Below are 12793 nucleotides of genomic sequence, written 5' to 3'. Positions count from 1 at the left end.
CTCCACGCGACCTTCAAGTGCCACCATCATCCCGATCCTCTTCTATGCAGTGAATTAAAAAAAACATCACATTCGATTCTTTGAACATCTTCGATAGTTGTCCTATTTTACGGCACAAGTGTTTAGAGTAAATTTGAGGCATCAAAAAATAATTTTTTGGGTACAAAAAAATGTCCATCTTCAACGGGTGCCCTAAAATAGGGCCAAGATTTTTTTTTTCAAACAAACATCGAAACCACTTCACTTGCATACTAAAATGCAAACTCCCAAACACTCAAAGATTCAGACATGCAACGATCTAAACATCCAAACATTCAAACTTAAAACAGAGAGTACTCCTACGCGCATACTACTCGTCATCGTCATTGTCAGCACCGGCGGAGCTACGTGAGGGCAAAAGCAGACCGTAGCCTGCCCGCCCTCCAAGAAAATTTTATACTACACATGTCCAGACGTCAGTGGCGGAGCCAGGAAATGTCAATGAGGGAGGCCAAGTGTAGTTAAGCCTGGTTTGGAAGGGCTAGTGCATCAAAATTCATCATTTTAGCAACAATTTATCACCTCTTAACATGCATATTAGACTTAAATGAATGACGTTAGGGGGGCCAGGGCCCCTGCTGGTCCCCCTGTCTCCGCCACTGTGTCCAGTCCAACACTCGGTCGCTCATGTCCTTGCATGCAGTATTGAATTTCCTTTGCTTCCGGCACCACTTTGTGAGAGCATCTCCAACAGCCGCGCCAAAAGACGCGCGCACGCGGTAAAATGCCCGTTTAGCACGCGCGGGAAGTTTTCGCGCGCTTCAGCGGAGGCAGGAAACAAGCGTGCGGTAAACGTTTGCGTGCGCAGGGGAGAAAGCTGTCGGTCGTACGGTAGATTTGGCGCACCGCTTTCGACGCGCCTATAAATTGCGGCGCTCACCACACGGTGCTCCACACTACCACACGCGCTCTCCCCCACCTCCTCGCCGCTTTCTCTGCTTCCTCGCCGCTTCAGCGCCCCGCCATCATCGCGCCACCATGCCACCGCACCGCCGGTCATCTTCGGGCTACCGCGGCGTCCGCGAGCGCCCCTCTGGCGCGTACTACGCTGAGATCCGGTCCGGCGAAGTCCGCCTTGGCCTCGGCATGTTCGAGACTCCGCACGAGGCCGCCCGCGCGTACGACGCGGCGGCGTGGCGCCTAGAGAGGCCTCGCTCGCAGATGAACTTCCGTGACGTCTACACGCGCGAGCAGGCGCAGGCCATCGCCCCTCCTCCTCGTTTTATCACAGACCTGGACCGTGCGGAGCACCGTCGGCGGCATCGCCGCCTCCTCATTGCCGAGGAGGACGAGCGAGCCATGGCGGAGTGGCTTCGGCGCCACCCGGAGGACGTCGCCAACGAGCGCACCTTCTGGGCGGAGAGGACGACAAGGCGTCGCGCGGAGCAGGCGGACCAGCATCGGCGGAAGGCACTGGTCATATCGCAGTGCGATCTCGTCAACGCCGGTGGGAAGTCGTTCTTCACGTCCGACGATGAACGTTGGGAGGACGTGTGGATCTCTACCTCAGACAACACCAGCGAGGGTGATGATGAGGACGACTCGGAGTAGTTCTAGTTGCACCGTTGTTTATCTAGTTGCACCGTTGTTTAATTATGTAGTTGCACCGTAGTTCTTTTTATCTATCTATGCTATGAACTATGTAAAATATCTTTGTATCGTTTTTTAATCTATGCTATAAACTATGTATGGTCTTTTATCTATGAACAAAATATCTATACACGCGCGCTGCATTTTCGTGCGCCGCATTTTACCGTGGCTGCTGGAGCCAGTGCTGCCCGCCGCGCCAAACCAGACGATCAGCACATTGCAAACTGGTTTTTAGCGCGCCACGCGTTGGGCGGCTGTTGGAGATGCTCTGAGGTAGGCTCCTAGCTAGCTAGCTAGCCCTGAACTAGGTCAATCCCACATGCAGCTGGGGCACTGTACTATCTGGTAAACATCAAATATTATTACGGCAACCAGCACTGCACAAGCACATGTACCAAGCTAATGCATGTTGAATTTGTGTAGTTCAAAAATATTATTTTTGTGTTCTCCTCTAGGATGGCCCGCCCGGTTTTTTCTTCCTAGCTCCGCCACGGATTGTCAGACCGTGTGTCGACAGTGTTCCAAAGTGCCATGGTCTCCTCCTTAGAGGTACTGAATTCCTCACTCTCGTCGTCAGGCTCAACCTTGTCGTTGGACTCAAGCTTGATCGCCCTAGAGGGGCCAGCCTCGTCCTTCTTGCGCTCATTGTCCCCCTTCCAAGACCACTATGTCTCCGCCTGCATGAGGCGTGGATTTTCCACACCGAACCTCTCCATCGTCACCTCATTGCTCTCCCAGGTGTTCCTCTTCGAGGATGATGTGGGTGTCCCTCTTCGCCGCGCGTGATACAATGTTCACCGATGGGCTGATGAACTCCGCCACCTCCCGAGATTTGATTTCTGGGAAGTTTGTCTTGCTCTGAGGTTGGTCGAACCTCAAACATTTGATGTGAAAGGTGCGCACGGGGGACTCCGTCAACGGGAAGGTGCCAAGCCAATGTCGTTGGTCATCGCACTCCAGCTCGGCATCATAGCGGCTGAAGTACCGCAGTCAATCACCACGGAAGCTAGTAGCTCTTTGGCGTGTGTTTCGACAACATCGTTAGCAGCGGCAGCCGAGTGGAAGAACATGGTGGCGGATCCAACGGAGCGGCGCAGCGCGACGACGGTAGCTGTCAGATTCGGCCGGCGGGGCGGGACGAAGCGGCAGTGGTGAAACGGGGTGATGTGGCGACAGAGCGGTGGTGTTGCGGCCCATTGGAAGAAGGGGTGACTAATTCAGGCAATGTGATGGTGGTGTCGCCCATTGGAAGAGGGGGACTGCAACACCCTGTTGTCATTCTACAGTAGTCTCTTGCTAATGACTGCCAAGTTATCACAATTATTTTTCTAGTCATCACTTTGTTCCAAATCAAACTCAAATTCAAATTCAAATTCAAATAAAAAGAAAAGTGTTCATAATATTGCAAATATTAACTAACTAATTGTCATGAATAAACCAACATTAATTGAGTTATTAAAGTGTCCTCAATCTATTTTAAAATAGATCCAACAGCCATTTAACCAACCTTTTCAATTTCTAAAAATGCTTACAAAATTCTAATTGCCCCCAAACTTTTTGAGCCAACCCAGAATATTGCCATGTATTTTTGTGCCAAGTTTCATATTGTGCAAAAATCTCTTACTAGCTAAACTAAATGAAAATAGTAGCGGAGAAAAAGCAAAACAAAAAGTAAAAAAAGAGAAAGACCAGTGCCACTTTGCACTTGGGCCTGTGCAGCGACCGCGCAGCCTGGCCCGGCCCAACTCGGCCTTTCTCCTTCCTCCCACCGCTGGATGAAGCGCAAGCATACCTGGCCAAACGGGCCGGCACGGCCCGACCCGCGGCAATCGTGCCTGGCACGACACGGCCCGCCATGGCACAATTATTAGCCGGGCCGTGCCGTGCCGGCCCATGGGCGGGAGCTCGCAGCCCAGGCACGGCACGCAGCCTATCTGGGCCGGCACGCGGCACGCCGGCCCGTTATCGCACGCTGGGCCGCCTGGCGCATATTTACTTCGGCTGGCGTGTTTTTCCCCTCTGTACAGCAAAAAAAATTCCAAAAAATGTAGAGTATTATCTGGGATAAATCTAGAATTTTATTAGCGCTTGCCTCATTAAAACCTTCCATCCCAAAGAAGTAAAAGAGTACAAGCTATGCTCTAGAAATACTACAAGATTAAAAGAAATAGAAAGAAATATATTAGAGCACTACAAATGTACGCATGCACTACAAAATTATTGAACATATTAGAGTACTACTCCCTTTGTCCCAAAATATAAGAACGTTTTTAACACTACACTAGTGACAAAAACGTTCTTATATTATGAGACGGAGGAAGTAAGTATTTATACAAGACATATTTATTTATATATTTCAAAAAAAAGTTAAACGGGCCGTGCCGTGCCGGCCCGCGTGCCCAGCCTCCAGGCCCAGGCACGGCCCATGGCGTGCCGCGTGCCGTGCCTGGCCCGTTTAGCCTGGGCCGTGCCGTTCCTGCGTGCTACCGGGCCGGCCCAGTTAGCACGGCCCGTTTGGCCAGCTATAAGCGCAAGCGCTCCCGAGGCCAGTTCGACGTCTCCACCGCACCCGCTCGCCCCCTCGCGTCGCTACAGTGCGCCGGGGTGGATACGGAGGCCACCGCACGCCTCGAGGACTCGCGCCCGTCCTTACCCCCCTCTCCAGCGCTCTTCCCCTCGCCCGAGCGCCATCATCGCCCTGTCACCGCCGCCTGCGCAGCCACTGCGCCTCCCTCGCCGTATAACTATGTCCAGGAGGACCGCCATCGACGGATTCGTCTTCCCAGTGCCTTGATTCGAGTTGGGGCGCCCGACATCGTCGCCTTCCTCTTCGTCTTCCTCCTCGGTCGCCGTCTTCGATTCACCATCTTCGGTGCTCCCCCAAGCTTGCTTACCTTCCTTGCCGCACCAAGGTGAGACCCTCGTCGTTTCCCCCTCTGCTTCCCCCTCGAATCCCCCTGTAGTAGGCCGCCACACCCCCGCGCTCGAGCTCCCGACGGGCTCGTGGTCGCCGCGCCCGTTGCTGCACCCCCATGCTCCTGGCCACACACCCTGGCCACGCCCCCTGCTCGTCCGCCCGCGCATGGTCGCGCCTCCACCGCGCCCGTCTTGGCCTGCTGCCGCCTACACGCCGCCGCGCCTGCCTCTGACCAGGGTCGCGCCCCTCCTGGCCGCGCGCCCGCCCGCTGAGCTGCTGTTGTCGCCGCGCGCCGCCTTGCCCCTGCTCGCCGGCCGCGCCCTGGACGTGCCCCGCCCCCACGCAGCCACGCCCACGCAGCCACGCCCACGACCACTCGCTGCTCCCGCCGCCCGCGCGCCCGCGGCCCCTCCCGCTGCCCCCTGGCCCCGCGGCCGCCGCCGCTCCCCTTGGGTCATTGGCCAGTGGATCTCGCTGACCCAGTTGACTAGTCAACTGGTCATCGTTGACCTGCTGGCTCAGCAGCCCTGGGCCCACTGTCAGCCTCAAGTACCCTGTTGGGTGCACTGCACCGGGTGCACCCAGCATTTATGTTTACTGTTTATTTTCAAATTAAAATTAATCCAGTAATTTTAGAAAATCTTTAAAACTTTGAAAATTCATATAAATTAAATCGTAAATCGGATGAAAATAATTTATATATGAAAAATATTCAGAAAAATAAGACGGATCCGAATATGCCATCCACATACCTGTCACATGCCTCTAACACTGCAAACATGGAACCTTCCCCTCTAGTTCGTTTGTCCGATAACTGTCTAAAGCCGGGAAAATCAGATATTTTCCCGTTTCGTCTGTAATGCGCAGCATTGCGTTAGGTCTCCCCTAGCACAGGGTATTGCCATGTCATTCATTGTGATGCATTTGATTGCTCTGTTATTTATTGTGTTTCCCCTTCCTTATTTCTTTTTCGGTAGACCTCGAGACCGTTGTTGATCCGATGATCGACTACTTCACCGTCAAGGGTCCGTATCTGTCTGCAGAGCTTCCAAGCAAGCAAAAACCCCTTGATCAATCCTATATCGCCCATTATCTTTCTCTCATGCTTGCATTAGATTTTGCTACTGTTGTTCGATAGCTACTATTTTGATGCATAGCCTGCTTTGTAATCTGTTGTTGTTACTTTACATGTTACCCTATATGCTTAGTATAGGTTGGTTAGTGATCCATCAGTGACCCCTCACCCTTGTCCTTGTTGCCCTGCTTTGTTACCGGTGACTCAATCAATGTGATCAACGAGCAGAGGCCGACACATCAACGACACCCCTTAGTTGTACGACTCTACAGAGCTACTATCAAGTGCCGAGAGTGATGCCTCGTATCCCACTTACGATGATATCTCTATAGTGTAGCACATCGAGTGTGGTTAACTGAGGGTGATTCCTCACTCACCACTCCCGATGATGTCTCTATCGTGCAACTCTTCAAGCATGAACCTACCGAGGGTGATTCCTCCAAGTTCACCTTGACATTGTACCTCAGGTGTGAACATACCGAGGGTGATTCCTCTGAGTTCACCTTGATGGTAAGGACACACTGTTACCTTTAACTATTCCCTGTTTACTATTACCGCGAGACTAAAGGGACATGCGGTACCACCCGGTAGAAGTGGACTTGAGTTCCCAACAGTCTCTTGATAAGTCAGGTTGACCAGGAGGGTACCCGCGAGATAATGACGCGGCACGACCGAGCAGGCACATACCGCGCCAGGAGAGGGATGGGCCTGGCCCTTGTCGTAAGTCCACGAGACGGGGCGACAGGATCACTGGTCGTTTCCACGAGCTCCCTATACACTAACGTGTTTGGATATGTGATCTGAGTAGGCCTTTGGCCTTTTCGCACTAACCACCACGCGGGAATAAGTATGGGCACTTGTTGTCGTACGATTCTCCCAAAAGCTTTGCCAGACGTCCAGTTCAGCATCGCGGCGTGGTCAGGTAGGCGGATCCTGAAAGAGTTTCGTTTGGTCTCGGTCACCCTCGCAACGACCTAGAGTGCTTAGGGGTGAGCGGAACAACCCCTTCGCGCTTAGGATGTAAACCGGCGGGGACCTCTCTGCGGAGCCTAGGTAGGACTGCGGTGTGGCGATCAGCCGAGGCCGGGCATGACCCGGAAAAGTGTGTCCCACCAGAGTTAATCGAGCGTGTTGAGTAAGTTGGTGCACCCCTGGAGGGAAGTATATTTATTCGAATAGCCGTGTTCACGGTAACGGACGCTCGGAGTTGTATCTCAAACTACTACAACTAGAACTGGATACTTCTGACACTAAACTAATATGATGGCTCCGGGATCGCTTCCTCACGGGGTAGACGAGGAAGGATCTCTAGGCGTTGCTATTGTATACTCCCTCCGTCCTATAATGTAAGACTTTTCTTGACACTACACTAGAGTCAAAAAACGTCTTACATTATGAGACGGAGGGAGTACTTGTTACTATATGATATGTTACTTTACTCCCTTCTGTTGCTGCAAGACGCTGCAAGATGGTCAAAATCATTATTAGCAGTACAAGTAAACTAAGTTGGTAAAAAATCCTTACTTTGAGAAAGCAAATTTTTATTACATGACTATGACTATGGGGACTATCATATATAATGTGTTCTAACAATTCTAGATTGCAGCAAGGAATTCATGTGCTTATATTTATATGTGCAGTTGTCAAGTTTAAGGACGCTGCGCCAAAATGATGAAACTTATCAAATGTACAGGAAGGGGTGCAAGAAACAAATAACAATTGAAAGTGGCATGAACTCACATTCTCCACGATGATCCTTTACCACAAATGATTCAGTTTTTGCTTCCGGTACTCTTACGCCATTATAACAACCATCCTCAGTTCTTGCACCTAATTAACCTGAACTTTCGGCTGCATGTCCAGCTCTGTGAATGATACATCTCCCACTCTACCAATGCCTCTATCAAGACCAACAAACACATCTCCAGAAAGCAAGGGCTGTTTACCTTGTCTTTCTCTAACGATGTTAGTATTGAACTCCTGAGCTATCCAGTCATTGCCTTCTCCGTCTTCAAAGTCACCCTCTAGAACTACAATTTCGACCTTCAACAGGGACTCCTTACCCATTACTACAACCTCTCTGGTCAAAGTGTCAACTAGAGCAATACTTAAGGTACCCTCGCCTTCAACCTTGGAGCCAGTGAAAATTGGAAGAGAAAGCCTAGTCGTGAATTGGAGCTGCAAATTTTTCGATGTCGATGGAACAGTGTATGTGGGACTTCTAATGAAAAAGGAAAAAAAAAACTAGGTGGTTAGATAAATCTGCATCAGTTTACAAACCTAAAAGCTTGTCAAAAGGTGTCATATACAATACCTTGTCATCATAGCAGCATGATTTGCGAGGGCCAACTCAATTTCTTCTTTAACCTAAAAAATTGGCTTCAATTAAGCATCAAGGCCAACTTAAAACGAAAACATGGCTGAAAACAGCACTGATTAGGTCAAGCTTTATGATGCAAGCAACAGCTTTGTCTGAAAATATTATCTTCTGAAAATGAACAACAAAATGTCCATATGAATGAATTGTTGCTTAGTCTTCCAGGGACTGAATGGTTCTGAATGTAGAACAATACAATACTAGAAAAACTAATTCATTACAGTGACTTCTAAAAAGCATGATTGAGATCTACTCCCTCCGTCCCATAATCGTTTCATAGCTTTTTGATTGTTATCCCGAAAACGGGACCTCGATTCATGGCCACCAGGCCGTGGCGTGTTCCTTTCAGATAAGTACGACACTATCGTCAAAGAGAGGATAATCGACAGAACACCAGATGTCCAGCTGATGCATACAGCGATGGGAATATAGGAAGACTATGAACGAAGAGGTAGTGGCCATCATGATTACTACAGTAGTGTCCAAGTCAAGCAAAGAAAGATGCCAATTTATAGGAACTCAATGAACCACAACTTTTTCTTGTGGAAACAACATCACGACCAAAGCTCATCAGGCTCTTCCAGCAAGCCAAGTATCAGATTTGGTTCGACTTCAAATCAAGAACTTCAGTTGCGTCCAGTCTTCGGTACCTGCTGAATGAATGAAGGTAATGTTTAGAATGCTGTAATAAAAAAAGGTGGTACCTCTAGTGGTTGCACATTGATTGAAATTTTGGACATGGGAGCATTTTTTTTAGCATAATCAAGTTTGGCTGCATCATGGTTGTATGCTTCAATTCACCTTGGGAGATATCAACTTCTAAACTATATACTAGTACATATTTTTGTTCTTGAAAATACAACTTCATTGGATACATGGCTACTGCTTGACTATTAGATCCATACAACATCAGGAAACAAGATGAAAAATACGATGGGCAGGCCAACTTGGATACACCACCAGTGAGAAGCATGTGTTGGATTTGTAAAGTATTTTCACCTTTAATCCCAGAGTGATAAAGAAAACAATAACTTGATAAAGGGTGAACTCGAATGCTGTCCTTGAATATGATGTATCCAGCAGTTGTTGGAACATCCGTACATGTACCTCAACCAAACCAATGACAAAGAAGAGCTACTCCCTCCGTCCCATAATATAAGAGTGTTTTTTACACTACACTAGTTTCAAAAACGCTCTTATATCATGGGATGAAGGGAGTACTAATTAGGATGCCTCTAGTCTAGAGCAAAGAACATTGACATAACAACTACTCTGCTCATGAGCGCGCTCCCTGCAGTTAAAATGTCAAACTCACAATTCTACGATGGGCAGGCCAGCCCGCACACACTATTGGGGAGGAGCATAGGCTGACTTTGTAAAGTATTTGAAATCTCACAATAATGATGCAGCCAAACCTTACAACCATGATGCAACCAAACCTTACAACCACTGGTGAGGGGCATTCCGGCTAACTGTGTTATTTCCATTTGCTTCCACCTTTGTTCAAGAACAATGAGCTAACTTGGTGATCATTTTACTACTGTAGAAACGTTAGTGATAAAGAAAGAATAACTTAACAAAGGGTAAGTTCAAATTCTCAGTCCTTGACTATGATGAATCTAGCAGCGATTGAAACACGTGTGCCTACACCACAACCAGACGAATGATAAAGGAGAGCTACTAATTGGGATGCCTCCAGAACAAGGAACATTGACATAACAACAATTCTACTCATGGGCATGTTTTGAGTCACTTAAACGTGGAATTCACAGTTATACATGTGATCCAAATAAGTAGACTGTACTTCAAATGATATGAATAATTCCAACGAATCAATCCATGTGCAAGAATGTGGATAACAGAATTTGACACAGACTCCATTGCATTATCAATATTGAGGATACAAACCAGGAAGCAATTTCAGCCAACAGAAGAGAAAATCATTTGCTAGAATGTGACAGAGTTTGACACAGACCCCCTTGCATTACTTATCTTGAGAATACAAATCACGAACCAGTTTCAGCCTACAGAATGGAAGACCTAAGTGCACACATACAACGCGATCAAGTGGCAAGTGGTGTCATCCGTGAGGAAAGAGAAGAAGGGGTCGAGGGCACGAACCCTAGCCTAGAGCTGCCGAAAGCCGGAGGGGAACAGCGAGGGGGCGGTCGGTGCCGCCACGGCGTTGGAGGCGGGCGCGGTGGGGGCAGAGGCGGACGGGGGAGCGGTGGAGGACAGCTCGCGGACGAGGGCAGCGAGAGCCTCCGGGTTGGTGCCGCGGTCGCAGAGCGCCATGAGCAGCGAGAGGGTGTGGCGGTCGAGGCCAGTGTCCAGGATCTGGGACATCTGGAACGCCAGCTCCAGCGACTCCTTCGCCTGCCTCGCGGCGCCCCCCGCCGACTCCTCCATTCCCATCTCGCGCAGGCACAGTTCCGCTCTCCGGTAGCCGAGTCTAGGAATTTTTAAAAAGGGTGGTCCACCTACAAAAAAATGACAACAAATATGACATGTGAGTGTTCTATTTAATTTAGCAGTAGCACGTAGATATAGATCAATATGGTCTTACAAACACACCAAAATTCTCAATTATACAAGTCTCAGTTTTGCATAAAAGAAGCCTACATAGTACATATAGCAATTCTTCAACAATTCTATTCGTTTGGATGTCTCCATTGGAGAGCTCCGTATTGAATTGGTCTGAATTCCAAATCAGTGAGGAAACTGAAATGGCACGAATACGAATTCACCTGTTTGGTTGTCTAGTGAATTGGCCCTTGAAATGCCTCTGAGATCTCAATACCAAATCCTGTTTGGATGACAAACTTTGGAATTGCATAGCTACATTACCAGGCTATACCTTGTTGTACATGACTCAAAAATGAAATCTGACTACGAATGATATAGCAATGAAAATAAATAAATATTATAGAAATGCATCAGGAAAACACAAATGGCCATACAATGACAACAATATTTTCTTATGATAACATAACACAAATTCGAAACAATAACAAACAACATGTACTCTCAAATATGGTCTCGTGCATGACATAAATCACAACGATTTGAATAGATAGATCCAAATGGTTGACATAAACAGTGCGTGGCAGTAGTTAATATATAGTTCCAAGTTCAATATAAAATAGATAGTTCGAAGTTCAACAAGACATAAAAGAACACAAATCTGCACAATACATAAACAAAAAAATTAGTTAGCAGAGAACAGAAAGGTCCTCACATGAACCAAGTTACAGGTACAAGACAGTACAAGGTAAATTAAGAATGCTAAGGAGGGGATGGTGTAGGACAGGAAAGGAAGAAGGAAGAGCGCGGTGGTTGTGCTGATGCCTGGGCGCCATGGAGGAGATGGCCCGCGACAGAAGGTTTGGAGATGGGTACAGGGGGTGGGCGCGGCGAACAGGGAGGAGGCCCGAGGCGGAGCGACCGTGGCCAGAGGAGATGTGCGCCTCCGCCGCCGAAGACCTGCTGGTGGCCGACGTGGTCCTTCTGGACGCCGCCGAGATGCGACCTAGACCGGGGACGGGGATAGGGTGAGGAGGAGGGAATCAGGCATAGGCGGACCGGGGAACCGGCGCCCCCGCCCCCGCGGTCCTGCTGGTGGTCGCCGCCGAGGTCCTCGTGGTGGCCGCGGAGATGCCCGAGTACGGCGATGGGAACTGGAGGAGGGAGCGGGGCCGAATCGAACCTGGGTGTGGCCGCCGAGATCCTTGGGACTCGCCGCCGAGGTCCCTGGTGGTCGCCGCTCTGTTCCGTTCGTCTCCTCCTTTTTTTTTTCTCGAGGACGCGGGGATTAAGGCAGCGAAGGGGTACGTTTTGCCGAAAAAGGGCCAATACGGAGGAAATCGGAGCGCCAAGGCTCTGTATCGTTGGAGGAAGTTTTGGCAGGAGGGAATACGAGGCTGAATTTGGGTTTCGTTTCCGAGCGGCAATTCACAGCCAACCAAACAGCCGAATTGCAATCCGGGAATACCAAATCCATTTCAGGCACCTCAATTGGGACATCCAAACGCAGAAATGAAATTTAATTTCTCTGCATTAGTATGAATCATAACTGAACAACAGAAAATGAATGGATCAATATATAAGGTTTGAATCAGAAACCGGGAAAATTGAGAATGTTTTTTTTCTGCAGGAAGGAAAATTGGGAAATGTTGATAGATACCCGTACCTGTGTGGTGTGCTTAGTCATGGGACGGTGGGAGGTGTCGTGGTTTTGTCACGGCAGATGTCCTAGGGTGAGGATTTAGTCGTGAGGCCAACGCATCTATGTGGTAGCTTGAGAGGGGTTGAGCGGAATCGAGAAACGCAACACAAGACATGGATTTAGACAGTTTCGGGCCCCGGAAAACATCATCCGGTAACAACCCTACATGCTGTTTGAGGCTAGATCTTATTATCATCACAAGGGAGTCGCCGTAAACCGGCTCTCCCAGTTATGTCTAGCCCTAAGATTATTTCTCTCTTGCCTCTCCCTCTTTGGGGAGCCCTGCCCCTCCTTATATATGTTGAAGAGGCGGGTTACATGTAGAGTCCAACTCGGACTGAAGACTTAACTATTCTGACGTATCTTCATGGGCTTCTTAACATCTTGGGCTTCATAACGTCTCGGGCTTCATAACCCCTGGCAACCCAGTTATCATTGTCTGCCGGTTTATGATGGTCTGTCGGTTTATGATCTGACTTAACTCCTGCCGGTTTACCACCTGCCTTAACACTTGCCGGTTTACCACCTGCCGGTTTACCGTCCGTCCTAGTCATCTGTCTTAACTATCTG

The 12793-nt window shown here is 49.0% G+C and overlaps 2 protein-coding genes across 4 annotated transcripts; one reads left to right on the top strand and one right to left on the bottom strand.

The window, feature by feature from the left end:
- The first annotated feature begins 821 nt into the window (after positions 1-821).
- On the top strand, positions 822-1590 carry LOC147991612 (uncharacterized). The gene has a single exon (XM_087538878.1). The coding sequence runs from the start codon at positions 1018-1020 to the stop codon at positions 1588-1590; it is 573 nt and encodes a 190-aa protein (XP_087395004.1). The 5' UTR covers positions 822-1017.
- A 6478-nt stretch (positions 1591-8068) lies between these two features.
- On the bottom strand, positions 8069-11859 carry LOC125516567 (mitotic-spindle organizing protein 1B). 3 transcript variants are annotated; one of them, XM_048681965.2, is made up of 3 exons: positions 11705-11859; positions 10120-10478; positions 8069-8651 (listed from the first exon to the last, which is right to left on the bottom strand). In XM_048681965.2, exon 2 carries the CDS (start codon positions 10411-10413, stop codon positions 10126-10128), a length of 288 nt encoding a protein of 95 aa, XP_048537922.1. In that variant the 5' UTR covers positions 10414-10478; positions 11705-11859; the 3' UTR covers positions 8069-8651; positions 10120-10125. The 3 variants fall into 3 exon arrangements, with proteins under 3 accessions (XP_048537922.1, XP_048537926.1, XP_048537920.1); XM_048681969.2 differs by having other exon boundaries at positions 8069-8648; XM_048681963.2 differs by lacking the exon at positions 8069-8651 and having other exon boundaries at positions 9855-10478.
- Between the last annotated feature and the right edge of the window lie 934 nt (positions 11860-12793).

Source organism: Triticum urartu, chromosome 1A (assembly GCF_056163025.1).
Source record: "Triticum urartu cultivar PI428250 chromosome 1A, HENAU_Tu73, whole genome shotgun sequence".
Taxonomy (NCBI): Eukaryota; Viridiplantae; Streptophyta; class Magnoliopsida; order Poales; family Poaceae; genus Triticum; species Triticum urartu.
Note: the sequence above shows the minus strand (reverse complement) of the source record. Positions and strands in the feature narration are given on the sequence as shown.